General features: G+C 35.1%; 1 protein-coding gene across 2 annotated transcripts in view; it reads right to left on the minus strand.

Annotated features, from left to right (window-relative positions):
• Nucleotides 1-1,148: 1,148 nt before the first annotated feature.
• LOC129217443 (nucleolin-like) overlaps nucleotides 1,149-24,890 on the minus strand; it is a 79,603-nt gene continuing 55,861 nt past the window's right edge. For both annotated transcript variants that reach the window (XM_054851743.1, XM_054851742.1), the window contains exons 6-7: nucleotides 20,045-20,244; nucleotides 1,149-1,350 (exon numbers count right to left, since the gene is read on the minus strand). In XM_054851743.1, coding sequence (XP_054707718.1) covers nucleotides 1,330-1,350; nucleotides 20,045-20,244 — 221 coding nt within the window. In that variant the 3' untranslated portion in view covers nucleotides 1,149-1,329. The remainder of the gene's footprint in view (nucleotides 1,351-20,044; nucleotides 20,245-24,890) is intronic.

Here is a 24,890-nt window from a genome sequence, read left to right on the forward strand (position 1 = left end):
GCTTAAGAAAAACCAATTTAGTTTTTATTTGAACTTAGACTGGGTGGGAAAAAATCAAAACTCAATAGCTTTTATTTTCAGACAGTAACATTGTATTATTTTTTCTTACAAAAAAAAAAAAAAAAAAATCATGTTTGAAAGTCGAAAATATCAATTAATATTTCAAGTTTCAAATGCAATCTAAAATATAAAATGTCATTTTTATGATTAGACACACATTACCCTATATTAATGGTTCAATGACGACTGGACTTATTTCTGGTGTTTGACCATGAAAGCTCTTAGTTATAAAACAAAAAGGTTTTTTTTTTTTCTAATTAATCTTACCTTTATGTGTATTGCTGTCAAGCAGAAAAAGAAGATGTGTGAATAGCATATATTTTTTAATGCTTAACCCTTTATATGTTCCAAGAAACACAGAGCTATTAAGAAACCATAATTTTATTCATAAAGAAATCAAAATTTCCATCTTTTCCAAAATTTCCCGAAAAAAACCGGTTTTTTTTCCACCACTTCAAAATTTCCGGAAATTTTACATCTCTAGCAGTGATGGAAGTGGTGAGGGACCATGATACCCCGTAGAGCTTTATTGACGCCATTTTAGATATCTGATACCAGTGGAAACGTAGGGTGCTCATTATGAAATACAACTTGAAAATTTACGAATTGAAAAGTAATTTCTGACTGCTTCCCGATCATTAAAAGCAGTACTAAGATATTTTGTTGAAACCTATTCCGCTTGGAAAAGCTCAAATCTTGCTTTTTTCTCTCGGTTTTAGCAGAGGAAATGAATGTGCTTGTGACCTGTGAGGGGTTTTAGCCCCAAAACCCCTCCCGTGGCTGCGCCTGAAACCTATTCCGCTTGGAAAAGCTCAAATCTTGCTTTTTTCTCTTGGTTTTAGCAGAGGAAATGAATGTGCTTGTGATCTGTGAGGGGTTTTAGCCCCAAAACCCCTCCCGTGGCTGCGCCACTGCTTTCGTATTTCAATAAGACGTTAGTATTCAGATTTAAACACTTCAAACTTAAAAAAAATAATAACTCAGAAATTTTGTCAAACCAAGTGAGCTATGTTTTTGCTCTGTAATTCCAAATTACGTGGATTAATAGTGATACGTGTATTTGTGTAAATGCTTTACATTTTTTTAAATAGGAAAAATATTTTTATTACAAAATAATTGAGAAAAACATCAAAAGGAATACATAACACATGTTGTCATTAAATTTCTAAAGTAACATTAAAAAAATAAACAATCAAACTAACTGAGTAATCGAACACATTTCACATCTTTGGAAAAAGTCTTTCAAGTTGCATGTAAAAACACCTTTTACTAATTTTCTTCTTTCAAAACCTGTAAAAAAACAGATCGTGGATTCGTAATCAAATACGTGCTGTTTTAATATTATAAATAGTTTTAAATATAAATTTCAGATATTTTTTCTCAAACGCAGAGAAATTAATTGCTATTTGTAGTTTTAAAACATCATAATTGCTTATAATGCCCCCCTCCATCCCCCCCCCGCCAATTTTATCGCAAAAAAGTAGGGGAGACTGAGCTTAGTTGCTACACGGGGTAAGTTGTTATATTCGAATCAGGAGAAACTGACTTTTCTTGCAGTATATGATAGCACTCACCAGTGGCGTAGCTAGACTTTCTGCCGCCCGGGGCGGTTCCTCAATTTGCCTCCCTTTTTATTGGGAAACAATTGACACACATGCCGAAAGAGCGGTGTAGTGGTTGGACGCTGGTCTCTTACGCCCAAAGGCGCAGGTTCGGTCCTGGCTCTCTGCGGTGGATTTTCAAGTTGCAAAAAATCGACAGCGTCCATGTCGTATGATTATGCGGCATGTAAAAGATCCTTCGAGTACTCGTTTGGCATGGAATATCTCTTGACAAAATTAAATTCCTAGTGCTGTTTCGCATCAAACTGAGCCCAGGTGACTTCATCTAGTGGGGAAACTGCGCGTCGAAATTCTCATGGCAATGACATCCCACCGAAAGTGGTGCTCTGTGAAAGAGTGGTTTGCTATGCCGTGGGATCGCACTATGTTTATAAAAGGCACTACCTCTACCGTAGCCCCATTAGGGGGAAAAATAGTTGACACATTAAAGAGTCAAAAGTATTTTGATAAGATTTTAATAAACAGGAAAAAAAGCTTTTTTTCCTTCTTTTTCTTTTTTTGCAGAAGAAAAAAAAAGTAATTCAGAGCCCCACCGAATCATTCCAAAAGTTAAGTCAAAATTCGGAATTTTAAGCAATTTTTAGTAACGCTTATAGGAAAGATGGAGTTCCCTCCAAATTTTTCTTTTGTTTTCAAAATTAAAATTAGTTCTATGCATTCTTTGTTGATGTTAGGGGGTCGGAACTTCTCAAGGAAATTTTCCGAAACTGAAGTGCTAAAAAAGCAATTATAGGCTATTTTTGGATAACGCCATATATAACGAACGTGAAGATATTTGGAAAGGTTCGGGGGCGCTGTCCGGAAAGCTTTTCAACAAAATTGAAAAACATGTAATTGTAGTCTGTATCTAGTGGTGTAAGGGTACCCTAAATCCAACAAAGACTGGATTTTCCTCCAGAAGTATTTCCAAACTTGAAATCAATTTTAGTCTATCTTTGATGACGTTAAAGAGAATAAGGAACATTCAGGAGCTCTGTGGAAATTTTTCGATTTCGAAGTTTCAAAAACGCAATTATAAGCTATCTTTGACGGCATAAGTTTCCAAATGATTCCAAAAGTGTTGGGAAGTCAGGTGGTTTTTTTGTCTCCCCTGGAAACGTTTTGAAAATAACGTACTAAAACCGCGACTTCAGCCGTTGTTTGACGGACAATGTTATGAGAGAGAGTTCGGAGGGAGGTTTCTCACTCGAAATCTTTTTCGAAACTTTACTCATTTTAGGCTATTCACTATTGAGTAAAAAAGAATTTGCGGTCTTCCTTCATAAATTTCTAAAAACGAAATTTGTAGCCAACTGTTATGACATTAGGTAATTTCGTGAAAAATCTGAAGAAATTGGATGAGATGGGGATTTTAAAGTTCGAAGTTGATGTCCTAAATTTATACAGAAAGGGTCAGTGATTAACTGCCCTCGGGAATTTGTTGACATTGAAGTTATAAAAACTCAATAATCAATATTAGGCTAAAAGATGAGATGTGAAGGGATTTGATGGGCGTTATCCCCTGGAAATGTTTCGAGACTAAATTTGGATGATTCTCTTTTTCACTAATAGAGGTCGAAACATGAAAGGATTCGCCTAGAGATCATTTTTAGCCTACTTTCCCAGTAAAAGTCAGAAAAAGAAGAAAAAAGCATGAAAGAAGGCTTAATGCATCATAAAAATATCGCAAAAAACAAAAAAAAAAGTCAAAAATAAATAAAATAATTAAATAAATATTGAAAAATTAAAAATTGGAAAGTAGGGTATTGAGATGGGGAAAAATGTCTGTCGGTCTGTCTGTCCCCCCCTAATAACTTTTGAATGAATCGTCCGATTCGAACAAACTTTTTTTTGTTCGAAAGATCTCGGCGAGGACAACTCATTCCTATATTTCACTTTTTGATTTGAACCATTTTTTGTTCAATTTTGAACAGTTTAAAAAAACTTAACATTAGCGCCTACGGGGAAATTCAAGGCAATTCCGAACTGTGAGGCGAATTTACTTCAAACAAACTTTGTAGGAAAAAGCGTTTGATGAAAAACTTGTATGTAAAATTTTTTTTTTGATTTGAACAATTTTCCGTTCAATTTTGAACAGTTCAAATCCCTTAACATTGGCGCCTACGGGGAAACTGAAAGTCAATGTAGATTCCGTACTTGAAGGCGGATTTACTTCAAACAAATTTTGTTGGAAATAGCTCTTGACGCCAAACTCCAGACTTCGACTCCGAGAATTTAGGGGCACTTGAATCCGACTCCGACTCCTGTGCCCGACAATTAATCGGACTCCGACTCCCCGACTTCGACTCTGACTTCGTAGCCTTGGCAAAAATTTATACACGGAGTACAAATGACTGACTCCGATTCTTAGATATTCGACTCCGTCTCCTTTATCTCAAAATGAGATTGACTCTGACTCCGACTCCGCAGCTATGGTTTTGACTGTGAAATAATTATTGTTGATCTGACTTGTTTTTATTTTTACGCTAAAGTTTTAATTTAGGTATTCAGTTTTCGGCGAATAAACTCGAAGTCATTTATGTGTCTACATAAAGATATGCGCAGACGATTTTTTTTTTTTTTTTTTTTTTTTTTGACAATGAAAATTATTTCTTTAAGTTGACATTTTATTGTTTTTATTTATTTTGGTAAGTGCATTAATTCATTTAAAAAATTGTTTTTGGCAACAGGGGAAAAAGAAACGATATTTTTATTATTTTGATATGATGTATTTATTTTAATGAGCTTATGAATTTTAATTATAATTTTTTCGTTTTGAAAGCTGTTAAAGATTTTTTTATTGGAAAAAAGTGTATTAGCTGCTTTGTTTAAAAATTGCTGCTGCTTTTTTTTTTTTTTTTTTTTTTTTATTCCTAGAAATCAGCCTAAAGTATTTTAAAAATATGTTTGAAAAAATTCGCGATTTCAGCTATTTTTGAGTATATTGATCAGGTACTAGAAAGTAGTATGGGCATACGGGAAAGTAGGCTCGTCTAGTTCTAGACAGAACTTCTTGTTACTAATTAAAAACCTCCCTTGCAACGAATGACTAAATGTGAAACTCATTGTATAAAGGAATTAGTTGATATAGTGCAGTAGTAGAAGCAAATATTATTGGAGTCGTGAATAATTTTTTTTTTATAAAATGAACATCAAATCCATTCTGTCTTAGTAAAAGTTTTGTAGTCAATGACCAATCAAAGCAATTGTTGAAACTTTTAATGCTATTCTGAAAATGAGAAAGAAATTGCCCACCATTTGAGGCCTCCTTTTGCCCTTGATGTCACCTTTCTTTTAAAAAAAGTGTTTTTTTTTTAGATACGGTCGTTTTCTCGAAACTTACTTAAAATCAAGTGGTAGCTTCATCATATAACGAAAGGTTATGAAATTTATTGTTTCCCCCGTAATAGTTAACCTTAACAGCAAAAAGAAAAAAAAATATGGTCCCTTGACTTTACACTACCACCTCCCCCAGTTTGTAGCTTCAGACGAAGGAAAAGAAAAAACAAACAATAGTGCTGAGATATCCACAAGAAAAACACATGTTTTGTATTAATGTAATTTTATTATCAAAGTTGTAATAAAACCTTACAATTCAGAGATCTTTTTTTTTTTCTTTTTTGCCTCCAGTAATAGATCAAAAGCATGACTTCCCTACATGGAAAATGCGTTAATTTTTTTCGCATCAAAAGTGTGAAATTGCCGCCCCCCCCCAAAAAAGTGCCGCCTGGGGCGGACCACCCCCTCCGCCCCTCCCTAGCTACGCCACTTCACCCACCTGCATTCTCTGACAATCACTGGAGTGCTTGCAGCCAGTAGCATGAAGAGTGCTCAAGGAAAACGGTTTTTTGAGTATGGAAGTAATTTTTCTTTCCGCTGTTATCTTTCTATTTCTGGCGAAGCCGTTGCAGATAACGAATTTATTTCTATACCATGTGAAAGCCTACATTTTTAGGTAAGTGCTAACATATTTAAAAGTTTTGTACAAAGATATAATATTAGTAATATGTTCCAAGAATTAAATTGGCGTCGTATGGGACAAGTTGTTACAATTTTGATGGGGTTAGTTAGTTGTTACAAGTAACAACGTGCCCCATGCAAGTTTTAATTTAATATTATGTTTTCTTTTTTAATGTGATATGGCGGGGGACTATAAAAACAAGACGGACAGGGGCAAAACACCTAAAGAAACATACCTAGATGTGGCTAAAGAAATAATTGCAGGTAGTTCATTACGAAAGGAAGCCGATGAATTTTATGACACTAAAGAGATTCTGCAGTAAGATGAAAAATGCTAGTAGTGGTAAGCAGTATTACTGATCTGTGTTATTGCATGATTTAATTCATATAAAGTACTGTAGTTGGATGACGATGGTAATAATAATAATAATAATAATAATTCTGATCTCTTTCATTCTATGATTAATTTGTTGTTAATATGTATGGTTGAATAAATAATAATAATAATTGCAACAATGATAATAATAATAAATAATGTATTCTTCGAATGTATAGGTCTTTCTCCAACGCTGCAGGTAGTGCAGAAGTGAAGACAATTCGTAAGCGGAAACCATAAGTTAGCGCTACTTTAACAGATTTACCAGTAAAAAATGTTTTGCAAGCCGAAGCTGGGAAACAAAAATCTGTAAAAAGGAAATTGTGTCTAACAGAAAAGAGATCAACAGACACAAAGGCAAAAAAAAAAAAAAAGGTGCGTCCAAGCAGTGCATCCTCGGATGAAGATGATGAAGACTGGTTCTGCATAGAGTGCTCTAAACCGTACTCAGAATCCAAAAAACCAACCAAACGGCTTCAATGTCGTTTTGGTGACAAATGGGCAAATGACCAATGTGCTACGTTTGATAAATTATATGCTTGTGAAAATTGTAATTCGCGGGCAATGATAATGATGATGATAGTTTGTTAGAGTAAGTCATTAATGAAGTAAATTTGTAAAGTCAAAAAGGTTTTGATTTTTAACGTGGTTAAGAATTTTTAAAATCTAACAGAATAAACCAGAAAATGTGTACAGTTCATTTCATTACTAAAATATATCTCATGGAACAACTAACCCCATATACTGTAACAACATGCCCCGTGGTGGGATAAGTTGTTACAATCTACATCTATTCAAAAAACTTGAAATATTTTGGAGTAGTGGCTTCTAATCATTTTTTTAAAAATATGTTATGAATGTTAAACAATCTAGATACATTTTAAAGTTTCACGCGTGTAAATAATTGAAATATTTTAGCGTAAAATATATTGAAAGAAATTGTAACAACTAACCTCGGTCTCCCCTACGTAAGACTAAACATTTTTCTTTGTTGTGCAGGATGAGTACTGTGGGTATGTATACCCGAAGGGTGAATATTTGGCAGCAGGATAATATTTTTCTCTATTGAATGCATTATAACAAACAACTCTAGTAGGTGAGAAAACGAAAATATTATAATGATGAGTAGGAACGAGGGGAAAAACAACCTACACATTAATAAACCACATTATGGAAATTGGGAGGGGGGCGCAAAGGTACTATAAGAACAAAAAAAAAAAAAAAAAAATCACTACCAGCAGCGAAAGTGAAATAATTGTGGATCGTGTTCACAATGGAGTAGTTTCCAAAAATTTAAAAGTTTTTTTTTCTGAAAGAGCATGTTTAAAACCGTAGGATCTGTAATTTTTTAAATAATTTGCTTAAGTTTAATATTAAAAAAAAATACTCAAATCGGTGCGCTTTTATTGTTTATATTTCTGCCGATAACATCACAAATGATGAAATGCCATTCAGCGTTGCCATTCACAGAGCAAAATGTTTAATTCCAATCTTTGCTCACGTGCATTAGCAACGATATGGTTGATAGCAAGCGTAGAGCGCAGTATTTAATTCGCTACTTGATTATCATAACGTGGAAACGCTGTAGAAAGATGCGCCAAAATGCATCATTTGTGACGTCATTAAGACCACGCCTTGTTTGTAAAATCAGACACTTTAAAAAATTAATTAAAAAATAACTGTTGGGAAAATAAAAGTATTTTCTGGGTCCATGTTATTTTTTTTTACTCATTCTATCAATTTCAGTGACTAAAAGTAGTACTTTTGACTTAAGGAAACAACTCCATTATTTCACTTTCTGTGACCAACACACAGTGTGTTGGTGCAGCTTCCAGGACAGATACATTTTGAAAAATTCTATCCTGATTTTTCCGACCCAGGGTAGTTCGATTGCAATTTTTTGTTCTCTTAGTATCCATTATCACGAATCTGACACTAGCAGCTTTTTATACACACATTCTTTCTACAGACAACCTAGGCTAGAGTTCCGAAATTCGTTTTATCCCAGTAATGTTCTGTTCTTCATTTTTAGAGTAGGAATTAGTAACTGGAGGAAGCAAGTCCAATAATTGGCGAAAGAAACTCCGAGGCAAAAATCCCAAGTCACATCGTCCAACTACGACGAATGGGAGACGTGTTTTACGTGAAACGAGTGCAATAAATCTGATTCCTCCCAATTCTTAACACATCACGTGACTTGTTATAGTTGCTTCAAGATTTGTAAGCTCACTCTTTCCTCCCTTTGTCCCTTACCAATTACTTTATTCGGTGCGATTACAATCTGAAACTTGTTCACAATTCGCTATTTCTTATTGCGTTCAAAATTTAGGTTTTTAAAGCTTTTTCTCTAATGGATTCCTTTTACGTACGTGTTCTACGCCATCATTTAAAAATGAGCTAGTGCTCATTGAAACTGCCCATTTTAAGCTGACTGACGGGCCGTGATTACCACACAGGCCAACTAGGCCTTAGGCACCATCTTCCAAAGGAGCCCCAAATTTCTTAAAAACTGTGCATAGCATTCCTTTTTTTTTTTTTTTTTGCAAAATATATGTATTTTTTAAAATAATAAAAAAAATGACCTTTTCATTGGAAAAAATTTCCTTAAAGGAAAATTTTAATTCATTCTGCCAGTTGTGAATTTACCATGTCACAATTATGAGGGAGCCCCCCGAAGGGGATTCATAAATGCACATGATGAATGATTGACATAAAGCTCTGTGATACACAATGAGGCCCCCAAAAATGCGTTTCGAAGGGCCCCAAACCTGTAAATCAACCACTGCATTCCGCCATAGAGTCTTCAGGGGGCCTCCAAATTATTGTGGGCCTAGGGTCTCACTTTTAGTTAATCGTTCCCTGCTGACTGATATGCGATTTGATTGGAGCCGAATTTAGCTAAACACCGCCCCTAGGCAGGTTTGAAATCAATCGCCCCCTAAAATTAAAAGCAAACTTACCTGAATTTTAAAATCTCAACTAAAGACTCTTTAAATAGTGATCCTAAAATTTAATAAGTAAAGCTTATGAAAAACGACCAGGTCAAGTTATTGCTTTAGGATAGGTAATTAAAATTTTCACCTGAAACCATTTTTAATTGATTAATAGAAATCAAAGGCAGATCCAGCATCAGGTTTCGGAGGGTTCATTTAATGAAAGGAGTGTTATAAGTGTCATAGTTAAAAATAATTCATAACGTCATCGATGTAATGATAAGAAAATGATGTCGCTACATGAAATATCAATTAAAAAACCATCACATTTCATTTTCAAGAATAGTAAAAAAGAAAAAAGCTATTAAAGTAACATTTGGCCCTTGTACAGACATGAAAGAAAAGTTATTGTTCTCTTTTGGTTCTCGCTCGCTTGTTCAGTCTGTTTTGAAAACTTTTTTTAAAAACCACTATTATTATAATTATTTTTATTGCTACTACTCTATTATTATTTTTATTACTATTGCTATTTTTTATTATTGTTATTATTATTATTCAGTGGCGTATCTAGCATGGGGTGACACCACATTACCCGGGACTGTAAATTGTGGTATCCCCCCCCCCTCACAAACGAAATACAACCAACAACTAAAATAAATAAATAAATTAATTAATTAAAAGAAAAAAAAAATCAATATTTTATGTAAGCATAAAATTCATACAATTTTCAGGAACGACTACATTTGTGTTATTTCTAAATTTTCGTGGATTAGTGTGCAAAAGACAAATAAAAACCATGAAAGCTTTTTATGTAATTTATCTTAGATGCGTATGTGCAGGGCTGTCGCGAGTCAAAAAAGTAAGGGATGTATTAAATTGATGGCTTCTTATTTATTTCAAAAGTATCTCAAACACTGGGAAAGGTTACGGGTTTCAGTTTTTTGGTTTAAAGGGAAGACACCTCTAGATCTACTCCTAAGTATCTACTCCTAAGAATTATATTCACTCCATGATGTGTGGTGGGGGAGAGGGGATCCCTCCATAATGCGGGAACCCCCGAAAGGTCCCCCCCCCCCACAGAAAATTTTCAAATTTGTAGTCTTAAAAAGGCACTCTAGTTTCATATTTTTCAAAAACTTGGAATACCACATTGGGTTTCACTCCCCAGATGGATGACACCCAGGGCGGACGCTGCCCTCCCCCTTGCGACGCCACTGTTATTATTGCTATTATTATTATAATTGCATGTTTTTACACGCTTGTATTTTAGATATGATGGCATTTCTAGTTCGACCGTCTCTCTAGTACGAGCTCGGTCTCACAAGTTTCTTACTTAACTGATATAGCCTTACGGCGGGCTTCATTATGAACCTTTGAAAAAATAACTTACAAATGCGGAAATTATGTTAGAAGCCGATAAAAACGTCAATGACCGATAACAAATTGATGACCTAGAGAGAGTTAGGCCGGCAAAATCATCATGCGATTGAATCACAAACCAGACATAATGTAAATTCTTATCATTTCCGTTTCAATGCCCCTTTCCTCATTTTATGTGGCCCACTAGGTTTATCTATTAGTTATCAAAACGGGACAAAGTGATATTTCTGTGACGCTTTACATTTAGCTTTATCTCGATTTTTGAAGTAACACTTTCAAAAGACATAGAAACGAAAAAGATTTAATATTACAACTATAACGTGTGTGGGCATTTCCAAGCTAATGTTATCTTTTTTTTTTTTAGCTCGCTGGAAAAACTTGGCGGGTCGCATGCAGCCCATGTATTCCAAGTTGAGCATTGCAGCAATTTGTTCATAAGCTCAAAACCGTATTTGATGAGTAGATATTTAGGGTTCAAACCCCCTTCGAAAGTTTTCAAAACTATTCCAAAAAATGTTTGTCATTGTACTTTTTTTACTGAAAAAATATCAGTTATTTCGTATCTGATTTATTCATTTTTTTCAATTTCTTTTAAGAAATAAAATTATCTTAAGTAATTCAAAACTGAGCGTATGTATCTATGTATGTACCTATGTATGTACCTATGTATCTATGTACGTACCTATGTATCTATGTATGTATCTATGTATCTATGTATGTACCTATGTATCTATGTATGTACCTGTGCATCTATGTACGTCCAATCTATCTATGTCCAAGTTTCTTCTCCCGAACGACAGTGCACTGACCATCGAACCAGGTATCGATGGATTCGTAATCTTCGTAATCTTGTTTTCAATGCTGTTTGGCGGGAAGCTTTGTAAAGTGAGCCGAAAGCTAACCGTTAGCCGTTAAACAGGATTGAAAACAGTTTAAAGGATCTATCCTCACTGGTAAGGAGTTAGTAATGGGGACAGGTTATAGAAAAATAGTTGGGATGAAAGAGGAATGCAGGGAGGATGGTAGTTTGACAGATACTTAGCGGGAAAACTAGATATCATAACTTTTTAAGGCTGAGTGTTTTTTGGGTTCAGGATTAAGGCCTTCTTTTTTGTAGGGAAAAGATAAAGGTTTTCTTAGCAGGGAAATTTTTACAACGAAGTTCTTTTTGATGAGATAAAATATACTGTTTTCATAAAGATTTATCTGATATTTTGTTCGTTAATAGGCATAAATATAAAGAAATGTCAGAACACTGGTGATATGTGTTACGGCGGCATTTTGCTGTTTGTAACTAAAAATATTATATATTTTACAAGCAATAGCTACCTTTATCTCATTCTTGCCGTTATATGCAACATATAACAGCAATTTAAATGAATATTAAAAAAATTTTCAGGCCATTTTCCCTGCTGTGATTGTTACACCTGCTCCACATTCTCCCTCGAGAGCACGAGAGGTTTTTATGGCCATGGGATTGGCGAGGGGGGCGCTGAACGATTAGACTGTTGTTACCATGGAATTGCTCGTTAAGTGGAACAGACACGTAGCATTAGAATACTTACATACTCCTGTATTCCCACCTGTATTTGTAGAAACAAAAATATCAAAGATCTCAAGATCTATCTTCTTAAAATTAATGTTTTGGAAGCGGCAATCGCTGTGAAGTAATGTTTATGTCATAACATGTGTCTCTTAAATATGTATTAGATATCTAAATATAGAACTAATGACTTAGGTGCCGATTTGGTCTTTGTAAAATAAAATAAAATATCTAAATATTCATGGGGTTAATAGTTAACTTGAAAATCTGATTAAGTATGCATATTTAATTGAACTTGCATGTTTAATGGTAAATTTCTAAAAATTTGAAATGGCCGATACTCAGAAAATGAAATTTGAAGTTTCAGAAGAAAAAAAAAACTTTTGGGAAGAACAACTTTTTTTTAATGTCCTTTAAAATATATTGTCAATTTTTTTTCAATTTTGGAAATTTTTAAATTTTAAGTAAAATATGATAGTTTTTAAAAATTATAAATTCTTTTTTAATAGGCTTAAACACTGCATCTTATTGCACCATTTTCAGAATCTTTATAATGAGGAAAAGTAATTTTTAACTACTTTTTAGTTAGGGTAGACCGGGACACGTTCACGCATGTGGCACGTTTACGCAGTGCCCTTTTTTCAAAACGAATTACAGCTGGAGTACCAACATTCATAACAGATTGATGCTGCTCCCCAGCAAATATATTCACAAGTTTTTGAGTATCAGTCGAGCTTCGGTATAGCATGCGGAAAGAATAATCTGTTTTCTACCGAGTCGAGTAAATTTTGTGTCGAACGTTTTGAAGCTTATCGTAAATAAATAATACTTAGTTAAAAAAGAACAAATATATACAGGGGCGGACTGGCCAGGTCGGCTAGTCGGGGATCCCCGACTGGGCCAACCGCCGAGAGGGCCACTTCAAGCAATTTTGTTATTGAACATAATACATTTAAGTTCCCACTTAACATTTTAAAAAGTGTTATAACTTTTAAAAAGAACTTTATTTTGTTTATTCTATGTAAAACAAGCGTTTTTTTAAACAGTTTTTTTTTTCATCCTAAGTAAGGACCAAAGTAAATAGCTGAAGTTCACACGTGCGAATGCTTTCCTCTGCTATCAACTTCCTCTCTAATTTTTAGAGCCCTGGGGCGAAGTGGGGGCCATGGCTCCCACGTTGTAGAAACGAGAGGGGCCAGAGAAATTGAGGTCGGACGCGGCCTGTAAAAGGGCCCGGGATGAAAAAGGAACATTAAAAACTTATATTTGTACGTCTATTAACAAAAATTGAAGGGGCCTGCACCATCAGACAAAGCGCCCCCGACCCTACTTTAAATGCGTGGGCTATGCTTTGGGCTGTTTATACATGATCCGGGGCGTGCAGAGAGGGACACCTGTTGGCCCAGTTCCGAGCCTGAAGAGGGTCCGAGATTTTTTAAACGAGGAGTGAAAATGTAGGGACGTAGGAGTAAACAGGATGAAGGGGGGCTCGTAAAAGTCATTTGTGACGGGCACCAAATTTTCTGTGCACGCCCCTGTACATGAGAATCCTTTGAATATCAAAAAATTGCCTGAAATGAGCACCCCCTCCCCCTTTTTCAAGCAATTTTCATCAAACAGCAAACTTGATACATACATAAAAGGGAAATGAACTGAAACCAGGGGTGCCAATCCCCCCCCCCCAGGTTCAATGGCGCAAATTCTCCCTTCCCCCCAAAAAATTTCTCAACACTCTTTCTCCCCTTTTTAAAATTTTTTAGCTCCCTTCTTTATTTTATTGATTTTTTAAAAATATTTTTTATTTAATTTATTTTTTAAAAATATTTTTATTTATTTATTTATTTATTTTTAATTATTATATTTGAAAAGTTCTGTGCTACGCCAAGACATACACACACACACACAAACTAAATGAATAAATGAAATAAAATATGAACAGAATAAAATAAAATAAATAAATTTATTTATTGATTTATTTTTAATTTAAATTAGATTTAAAAATTAAAAAAAAATCCCCCGTTTTTTGAAGGCGCAACTTGCGCCAAAATCCCCTAACCCGTGGGACACCCCTGACTGAAACCCCAAATTAGTGAAATGCTGCATCCTCAAGGGTAATTAACGTTTAAGTAAAGAAATAATTAACGTTTTCTGAATGGAAACAAATAATCATGAAGCCAGCACCCCAAAGGAGAGCTAAGAATTTGAATAAATTTATTAAATTGCATACTTTACATATTTTTCCGGAGATCAAGTACTGCCGCGGGCATCTTAACGGCAGTATCTGTAGAAATGAGTTTTTGAGGCAGACGAAGAAACACGTGTTGGAGTCACTACTAATAATCGAAAAATGCTAGAGTTAAACGTTTCTTTTTTCTCTTCTTTTCTTTTCTTTTTTTTGAGCAATCACGATTGCTTATTGCCTTTATTTGACTGTTTTGATGTGCTATCATTTTATTTTCCCGCCAATACCCTCTGCAGCATCACCGTCGACCAGCTCCTCACGATGCTGTTCCTATAGCGAAAACCGCCTCCAGGTTGCATCCATATCTTGCACACACTCGCATGCATATACAACTACACACACACACGCGCACACACACCTTCACACACACACACACACAAACACATACACCTACACATATACACAAACACATACACACACATACACACAACTACCCACACATTCATGCCTGCACACAGACGCAAACACATATGCCTACACACACACACATACCCCGCCCCCACGCACACAAACACTCATAAACACAACTACCAACACTCATGCTTGCACACAGACACAAACACACATGCCTACACACACATACCCCCTACACACAAACACACATACCCCCCCCCTGCACCACAAACACACACGCCTACATACACAAACACACTCGTGATTGCGAAAAACATAATTTGAATTTAAGATGACAAAATTCAAATCAATTTTTTTTCCAGCGGAAACCAAATACGCAAGCTTGTACAATAAAGCTAACGTACAATAGAGGGGAAAAAAAATCAAAATTTGCTGTGACTGCTCTTTACCTGCCCACGACAAATATAGCCCTAAAGGTTATAGTTGGAGAAATGATGGTTTTGCCCTACCCATGTTACAAAATCGTCATTTTCAAAGATTCACAAAAAATCAATAGTGAAATAACCGCATACACTAAGACTTCTAAAAACTCAGAATATTTCCTCTCAAATGTATTAGAAAGTATGTTGACTAGTTTTTATCCTAGTAATATCTCTAAATGTTTCTAATTTCAATTCGAAGCTATTTTGCAACCTTTAGTTTGTTTTGGTGTTACAAAACTCATGTTAGTCACTGTTCTGCTCTCATCCACAATCAACAAATTGTCTATTAGTTTTGAAACATTACTACAGCTACTAACTTTTTATCCTAGTAATATCTCTAAATGTTTTTAATTTCGCTTCGAAGCTTTAAGGTATGGTTTTGCCCAACTTTCCCCGAACTGAAAATAAAGCAGCGCGCTTTATAATTTAACTTATTTTCCACCAAAACATTCACTTCACAAAACTATGTATTTATTCGAAGATTCGATGAAAATTTCAAACATTTGCAACATTACTTTGTTTTGGTGTTTCAAAACGCATATTAGTCATTGTTCTGCTGTCAGCCACAATCAACAAATTATCGATTAGTTTTGAAACGAATTACTACAGCTACTTGACAATCACCAAGAAAATTCACACCGTAATTTTAGAACTTGAGAGAAAAGTAGGGAATTTCGATTCTATTCTTAAAAAGGCGAAATTCGCTTCTTATCCTCAGAATAAATTAATTGAAGAAAAAAAAATCGCTTACGTTCAAGCATTGAACAAGATCCTCTTGCAGACAACATTCTGATTCATGTCAAGCGATTATTAAATAACGACTATGATAAAGGGATTGACAGTATAGCTTCCTGTTCAGCAAAACTATCTCGCTTGCTCGACGCTTAAGGGAAATTAATTTCTTTACTTCAATGCCCAAATTTTACAGTTCAACCTTTTTGAACCATTCCACGAAAAAACCGCAATTTTGTCCCGCACGCGAAAGCTCATCTATTTTATCAAAAAAAAAATGATTTTACAATGTAATGAACAAATTTTTTTTTTTTCTTAAGAAATTTCATGTACGTTTGCGATTCCTTAAGCACGAAAATTTTGTTCATTACCCTTTTAAATTGTTATTTTTAATGAAATATATGAGCTGTCATGCTCTTGACAAATTGTTCGTTTTTCCGTAGAATGGTGTTGTTAAGTACCATATATGTATGCAATTTAAATACAGATTGAAAACTTGAAGTATTTTGAGGACCAAGTATTGTTTTTTTTTTCCTTTTTTTCAATTTGAGTTCTTATCGTTTCGTATGTGTCTCTAACCTGGCATAACTATTTAAGCTTTGAAATATGGTGGCAATAGGGCCAAAATGTAGTTTTGCTCACATAGAAGCAGTATACTATTTTTTTAATTCACAATGGTGGGCCAAAATGTGATTTTGTCGACCGGGCCAAAGGTAGCCAGTCCGCCCCTGAATATATAAACAACAGCAGAATTTTATTCTTTTTTGAGAATTGTATTTGTATGAACTGAAATGTTATTAAATTTTTTGCACGTTAAAAATTAATTCGAACTTGGAGACGGGGCAAGTTTACGCGTTGACGTCTGGGCACCTTTATACGCATGTTCTTACTTAGCCGCGTTCACAACACACTTTTCGACCCGGTTAATTCCCGCTCTGGCTCCGCAAAAAACCGTTTGAAAAATTCCCCGTTTTCCATGTAAAAAGAGGTTTTCCATTGTACCAGAGAAAGCGGTTTTTACCCAGCATCCTTGCGGCCAGTAGACGAACTTGTTTCGCGTAATGCATTCTGGGTAAAGCCTCCGCTTTCACTCCAGAAGTAAGCAGGAGGAGAAAAATTCCGCATTTTCCCCGCAAATAACCGGAATGCGGTGAAAGGCAGGTTTTTTCGGGGTCGAAAGTGTCCATGGAAACGGCCCTAGTGTCTTACTTTTAAACGTGCCTTGATGTTTTTTTCTGCTCCGAACTGTCTCAAAACCTTTTAGTATTTTCAGCCTATTTAGTTTTGAAAACCACCATTTAATTTTTAATTGAATGACAAAATCGTACCTTATAGCTTACAACATTGTAGTGCTGTCTTCATGCCTATTCAACTATTACTTTATACATTATTCAGTCTGTAATAAATTTGCTTTATTTTAACTATGTTCAAAACACTAACAGAACCTAGTTAGGTGTCAAAATAAGTATGCGTGTCCGGGGCAAGTTTACGCAGTCGATTTGGACTCAAAAATCTTTTTTTTTTTAAGGTCAGAAATGAAAACTGAGCAACAATTGAATATACGAATTTTGACTCCATTATCTGCTTCATCAAACCGCAATGTCGAAAATTTCCTAAGTTAAAACTTAAAATTTAGAAAATTCATTGAAAAAAATCAGCGTAAACGTGCCCCGGTCTACCCTACCTTTTTTCTTATTTTATTTTATTTATTTATTTATTTTTGTCTTAGTCCTTCGAAATCGATTGTCTTGAGAGCTTCAAAGGAAGATCAACTCGATCTCCTAAAAACTTTCCTCATTCAGCTAATCTGGAGACATAACTGAAATATTGCAATTTTCAAATGCTCCAATATTCCTTTTCATAAGATGTACGTATGTTTGTCATTCAGCAAAACTTGGAGTTATACTCGGCGAATTTCCACCCTCCAAAAATTTAAGTTCGGGGTGCCCCTGGGGACAGATGAAAGTACAGAAGACTGTCTCTATAGCATCTTTCCGTTTCTTGGCACTTAAGAGGCCCAGTACACATTAAAACCCTACTTTCTTGACTGTTATCTTAAAATCGGAAGAAAAACTTTATTTTTATGCGTTACGGTTTGAGGTACAGGTGTTTAATTGTTTGTCTCTGATACGACAAATTCCGACGGGCGAAGGATTGAGATTGAACGGTGCCCTTTGATAAAATAGAGGTAAGGAAAACCGATATGAGAAAAAACGCGCCTGTACACAGTGAGCTGGGAAAAAATCTATTCGAAAATACACCAAGTGCATTCGAAAAATGCTATGTACTATTCAAGATCCAAATAAGAAATAATGAGCGATTCTTTACCAACAACGTACTGAAATGGCATCCAACTCTGCAAAAGTAGTGACCCTTCTCATTACAAACGTTTTCTTCCTCTTCTACTCTTGAAAAAATGAACTCTCTCAAGGTCAGGCCTTTCCTGATCAGAGTCAGACTATAAGCGAGCTGCGTGTGCTCATATAGCTAAATAAACATAACTCTATATCCTTACAAGCCTCGATCATTGTATCATTATTTTTATTAAAGATCAGTGCCCTGCTCAGAAACGTAAAAGAGTACATATCTGCTATTGATTTTATTAGAGCTGTATTCTGTACAAAATCTTTCCTCATTTTTATATCTATTTTCGTAACGACTGAAACACAAATGATGAATGAACTCTTACAAAAAAAAAAGCTAGGTCCATCTAATTGGTAAAAATTGCTGATTTGTGTAGGATAATTATATTTCGTTTTGGAAATTCACAGATGAATGCTTTCACCGCTTCCAAGGTTCAAACTATGTTGAAGCAAATGTTATTTTTCAACACAAAACTTGCTTAACACAACTTAAAATAGTTCAAAAACCAATACCAACTAATATGTACATACGCCAGCATTTAAGGTAAACAATCAACATTGAAGAAAAATTATTGGCTACAATGAATAATACGTACAATTTTGTTCCACGTAAGTAAGGAACCACAGTATAAATGAAGGATCTTCGGCCAGGAAAAATATATCACTAAAATAGGTTCCTTGCGCCTCCACAAACTTAGACCAACCATAGGCACCCATATGGGGGGGGGTAGTGGGGCTCAAGCTCCCCCCCCCCTTTAGATATGAGAACTTCATTGGTTTAGCACTTTTTTCTTTGCAAGAATGTAAAAACATTTCTTCTCCGTCCGTTAATGAATAAGTTATAAAAAATGTCAAATTTTACTGATTCTAATCTGCACTGAAATCGGTTGCTATGGGGAAAATATCCTGCTAAACCATAGAAAAAATATCTGAGCTCCCCCCTTAAAATTTTGCATATGGATGCCCATGAGACCAACGAACCTTTCACTACTAAAAGTTTTTCTGAGACTTTTTCTTTTGTAAAGGTATGCTGCTATACGTCATTCATTTTCTGAATTTATCTACTCTTCAAACGGAATGCTTTCCAAGTTGTTTTAAATTTTGAAAACTTCCACTAGAAACTAACTCGTTTCCTAAATTCCTCATGTCTCCAGACTTGATTCCCTGCAACTTCGACTTGTTTTTGAAATTAATGACGAAAGAGAAATGATTAAGTTCCAAATGATGATAAAAGCTACTGAAAAGTGCAGCAGTGAGGTTAACATACTATATTCCAAAAGCAGCTTTCAAAAAAAGAAATAGTATTTTCAACAGTGGAAGGATTGGAGATACTACCTGTCTGCAATGAGCCAACTTTAAAGGGGATATGGGTCCGAATCCTGTCATGCAATTAGAAATACATTATATACACTGTATGACCAAAAGTATTGGGACACTTTTAAAATTTCACATTTTTGCTTATTTCTGGAGAAATAAGATAGCAATTGCTCTGTAGGTTTTTTTTTTTTTTTTTTTTTTTCACATAAAAGGTACCTATACTCCAGCTGTCATTTTCCAATTAAAAATAGCCTGCTTTATATTTATTAGACCAGCAATAAATTGAGAAAACAAAAATTATTTTTTGATCATTCATCATTGTAAATAGCTGAGAATAAGCTATAAATTTTAGAAATAGGTTTACGAACTATGTAGAATTTATATTTATATTTTCGTGAAAATATCTCTCATACTCACGGAGATATAAGCATTTCTTTCAAAAATACAAATTTTATTTCAAGGTTTTCGGCTCATAACACGTAGAGTTTTCTGTGTCCCAATACTTTTGGTCATATAGTGTAGAAAAGCCTAGTATAGTATATGTGAAATATTACATAATATGACGCGTGTGTAAAAAGGGTTACCATACAGCTGCCATTAAAGTCTAAAGGGGGAAAAAACATTTTTTCTCCATTTTAATGTATTCTAAAAGGAGTATTGCAAAAATTATGCTTTGAAAGAAAAAAATATGAGTTTCATACTTCAGACACGTTTGAATTCGGTAGTGAAGAAAGGGTCTCAATGTAGAGTGTCTCATTTTTAGCCCGGTCTTTAATGAGCGTGGTTATGGCATGGAACAAGTGGCCATCAATGTCCACATCTTCCTCCGTCGTGTTTGCGTACGTGCCATTCAGTTGAGGAAGCTCATCCATTGTTTGGTGGAAGAATCTTTCAAAGACTTCTGGAAATAAAGAAAAGTTGCGTGATCAGTTTAACGAGCAAATAAAAAATTCGAATGCAAAAGATTTGTCGTCGTCGCTTTCAGTATTATTATTATCATTATTATTTTCATCTGCTTTAGCATCAATTTGAACTACAATATCCTCAAAACTAAGCATCTCGGAAGTGATAAGATTGAAGTCAACAAATCAGTGGCGCAGCGAGGGGGGAGGAGGGTAAACACCCCCAGAACCATTGGTTTTAACATAAATGCAAGTTCCAATACAATAGTTTATGCATATGAAAGGCTGTTTTGATCCAAAAAAAAAAAACTTCAGATGGTATTTCTGGCTGCGCTAGTGCGACAAATAAATAACTTTCAAATGCCTCTCTACTCGACGAATTAAAAAAAAAAAAAAAGAGCCATCATCACTTGTTCTCAAAATCCGTCCATCCACTATAATATTAAAATCTGTTCGCGTCCGTCTGTCTGAAGATCGATCTTCTCGAGAACCGCTGCGAATCGAGAGTCGAACGAGATACCGACCAATTCGAATTTTTTCAAAGAAAAAACAATAGAACCAATCTCGTAATTGTGCGACTTTAATTAGCGGAGATATTACTTAAAAGGTTAATTAACATAACGTTATTCAGGAATTTTTATTGAGCAATCACGATTGGTTATTGTTCTCATTTGACTGTTTTGATGTCCTATCTTTTTATTTTCCCACCGCCACCCTCCGCACCCTGTCACCGTCGACCAGGGCGGTCATTCCAAGCTTGTCAGCTTGCGAGATCGAGATTTTCGCTCACGTGATCGGTTGCGACGTAAAAATGTCGCGAAGTTGTATTCTAATCTATTCGAACCTAGCCGCAAGCTAAGTTCGAGTAGATTAGAATACTACTTTGCGACATTTCTACATCCCAACCGATCACGTGAGCGAGAATCTCGATCTCGCAAGCTGACAAACTTGGAATAACCGCCCAGCTCCTCACGATGCTGCTCCTATAGCGAAAGCCGTCTCCAGGTTGCATCCATGTTCTAAACACACGCGCATACATACGCAGCTACACACACGCACGCACGCACACACACATACACACAACTACCCACACATTCATGCCTGCACACTGACACAAACACATATGCCTACACACACATACACATACCCCCCCCCCCACACACACATACACACATTCATATACACAACTTCCCACACACTTATGCCAGCACACAGACAAACACACATGCCTACACAAACATACACATACCCCTACACACAAACGCACATACCCCCACACACAAACACACACGCCTACATACACACACTTGTGATTGCGAAAAACATAATTTGAATTCAAGATGTCAAAATTAAAATTAATTTTTTTTTCTTTCCTGTTGCCATTTCGCATATGGGTGAGCAAGTAAAATTCTAATAATTGTTTTAAAAGAGATTTTTTCGGCTGCTGTCCAAATCTTAAAACAACGTTTCCATCTAGAATTTCATTTTAAATTAGTTTAAAACTGGTTGCTCTATTCAGACATAGCCTTTATTTTATCGTCTGCTTTTTTATATTTTTTTACATTCAACTTTCTTAACTCTTTTCAGCATATGAAAGTTGTTTCTTTAGCTATGTTTATTGATTGTAATGTAAGTTTATCATTCACCGGCCTCATATTTTGGTACTTTTAGGATGTACGACTAATTATGTTTATTTTGTTGGATTTTTTCTTGTACATGGGTGAGTTTCCGAATTGTAATAACTCTCTTTTTTCTTCCTCTTTCTATTTCAGAAATACAGTTTGTATCGTTAAAAGAACATGTTAAATTAAGATTGTTTGGATTTTTTAAGTGAAACAGAGTTGAACAAAAAAGATTGTTTTTAAGGATTTTAACTAAAGCTAATTTTTAATCTGATGACTTGGTATTAAATTAATGCTTATTGGTATTTATTTTGTCTTGGTGCTTTAGTTTCACATAATCAATCAAAAAGTGTGTGTCATTTTACGTAAAAAGCTGATTGTAATTGTACATAAATATTTCAGATATCGTCTATCAGATGTAATTCATTTTAACGTGAGCACAGATTATAGTTGATAATGCATATATTTTCACCTTTTGTGCTAATTGAAAATACTCATAACTTGTATCATTGATAACTATGATTAACGTTAAAGAGATTTTTCCCAAAAATATTCTCTACTGATGTTTAGCAAACCTTGCATTACGCCCGCGTATTTATTTACTCCTTAGCGCTTTAGAAACTGATGTCAGAGTAATACAAAAACATCAATCGGGCATCTCTTTCATTTTTTAAGTAGCCCGTGCAACGCCGGGCACGCAGCTAGTCTATACTATTAATTTCTGTGCATGTCTGTCTGTGTGTGTCTGTAACACTATCTTCTCTGGAGTGGCAATGTCTGCCAGGTCAATACTGATATAGTTGGATGCAATCCATCCAGAGGAAGCCATTTCAATCTGTTTCATCCCTCTAAGTTTTAAGGGGCCAGAGATAAGGGGACAAAAAACATTAAAATCATCAATTTTCATCCGCGGCAGGCGGCATTGAGTTACCGAAGGTGGCGATCGGGGGTTGACGAGCGAAGCGAGCCGGGGCGAAGCCCCCTAGTTTATAACTAATCCACTAACTTTCTGTCGACTCCGGCATGTTTAAGGAATTTTTCACAGAACGGATACGCTGAGCAGGAAGTCAGTAGAAATTTAATGAATCACGAAGGATTGCACGCTTTAAGCGGGGTTTGCTCTAAAAGTGAGTTGTGCTCCCATAGACTTAACATTGTACCAATCAAATATTTCTGATTTCATCGTTAAATCGGCGTTATCATTAAATCAGGACTCGTTATAAGTAAGTCTATTTATATTACAAAAGCGCTGTAAAATTTGTGAGTTCACTCCTGAATCAGTGTATGGTAGTAGTTTTTGATGTTGCATTTTTCTGTATAAATTTCTCTCTCTCTCTCTCTCTCTCTCTCTCTCGCTCTGACGTCTACACCAGCAATTTAAAAAGTCAGAAATTGGATGTTAAACCAATGATTATTTGCTACAAAAGATGCGAAAGTTTTTTTCCTCAAAATGGGGTCGTTTCAGAATTTTTTTCCTAAAAACATAGGATTTGACCATTTTTCAAATAATTTAACAGAGTTTACTATTTTTAAAAAAATATTTAAATCGGTGCGCAGACTCAATTTCATTTTTTACGCTTCTGCACATGACATCACAAATTATAAACTGCCATTTGCTGTGGTCATTAACGCAGAGTGCAATATTTAATTCGCTTCTTTACTCACATGTGCTGGCAACGATATGGTTGATAGCAAGCGTAGAGCGCAATATTTAATTCGCTTCTGAATTATCATAACCTGGAAACGCGGCAGACAGCAAGCATTAACATTCAGCGCGCCAGTGGAGTAACGCCAAAGTACATCATTTGTGACGTCATAAAGAAAACGCCTTGTTTAAAAAATCGGACATTTAAAAAAATTCTTCAAAAATAATTGTTGGAAAAATGAAAAAATTTTCTGGGTCCATGGTTTTTTTTTTTTTTTTTGCTCATTCTATCAATTTCGGTGACTAAAAGTAGAACGTTTGACTGAAGGAAACAACCCCATTGATGACGTCTATTAAACGTGAACTCGAAGATTTGCAGCTGTTTACAAGCTTCATATTTCATTTCCTCAATGTATAGTGATGCCGAAGTATTTGCTAAACTTTAAGCTGAATAAACATTTGATGTTTTAAGAAGCGAGAAATATATGTAAAATGATCACGTCGGAACACTGACTTGATTGACCAACTACATCACATCTGGAATTAGAAGAAAGCAAATATTCTAAATTTCGTCATCTTTGCTTTCGTGCGTTGAATTCCGCGTACATTTCAACTTAATGTTTGTTTTCGTGGTTAAACCATTGGCAAAAAGGATTTTAAACATCTCAAAAAAAAAAAAAGCACAGATGTCGAGGAAAAACTAAAAAAAGAGAAAAATTATTTTTTTGCAAACTTTCACATAAATAATCGGATTTGAGTATCCACAATATTTACTGTTTGAAGTTTAGGTAGTGAACTCGTGTCAAAACTTTTTATTTGGTTTGGCAGAAAAATAAATTCGAGTTTAAAGCAATTAGGAAAGTTATAAGTCTATAAAGATTGGGATTTTTTGAAATTATAAAATGTGTTTATTTGTCTTTATCTGTATGCATTGAAGAAGTGATTCCCTACTTTTGCCGAAACATTTTGTGTAGTCAAGGACGGATACAAGGGGGACGTTTAAGCAGAAGGCGATCGCCCCTCCTTTGAGGAACCCTGCAAAGGCAATTTTTCCGAATTGGAAGTTCTAAAACGCAAGTGATGATGATGACATGATGACATTAAGAACTTAATGTCTCTTAATTAAACATTAGACTAACATTAAGACTTAAACTTTATGAGATTTAAACTAACATTAAGACTTAATGTCTCTTTCTGATGACATTAAGAAAATGAATGGGATTCAAATCTTCATCCGGGAAACTTTTCGGAATTGAAGGTTCAAAAAGGCAATTTTAAATGATAGTTTGGCTTCACTTGGATAGGATATTTCGCAAAGTTCAAGTCTTAAAGAGGTGACTGCAGACATGTCAGGTAGCGCTTGAGGGGGAAATGGGTT

This window comes from Uloborus diversus, chromosome 2 (assembly GCF_026930045.1).
Source record: "Uloborus diversus isolate 005 chromosome 2, Udiv.v.3.1, whole genome shotgun sequence".
NCBI classification, from domain to species: Eukaryota; Metazoa; Arthropoda; class Arachnida; order Araneae; family Uloboridae; genus Uloborus; species Uloborus diversus.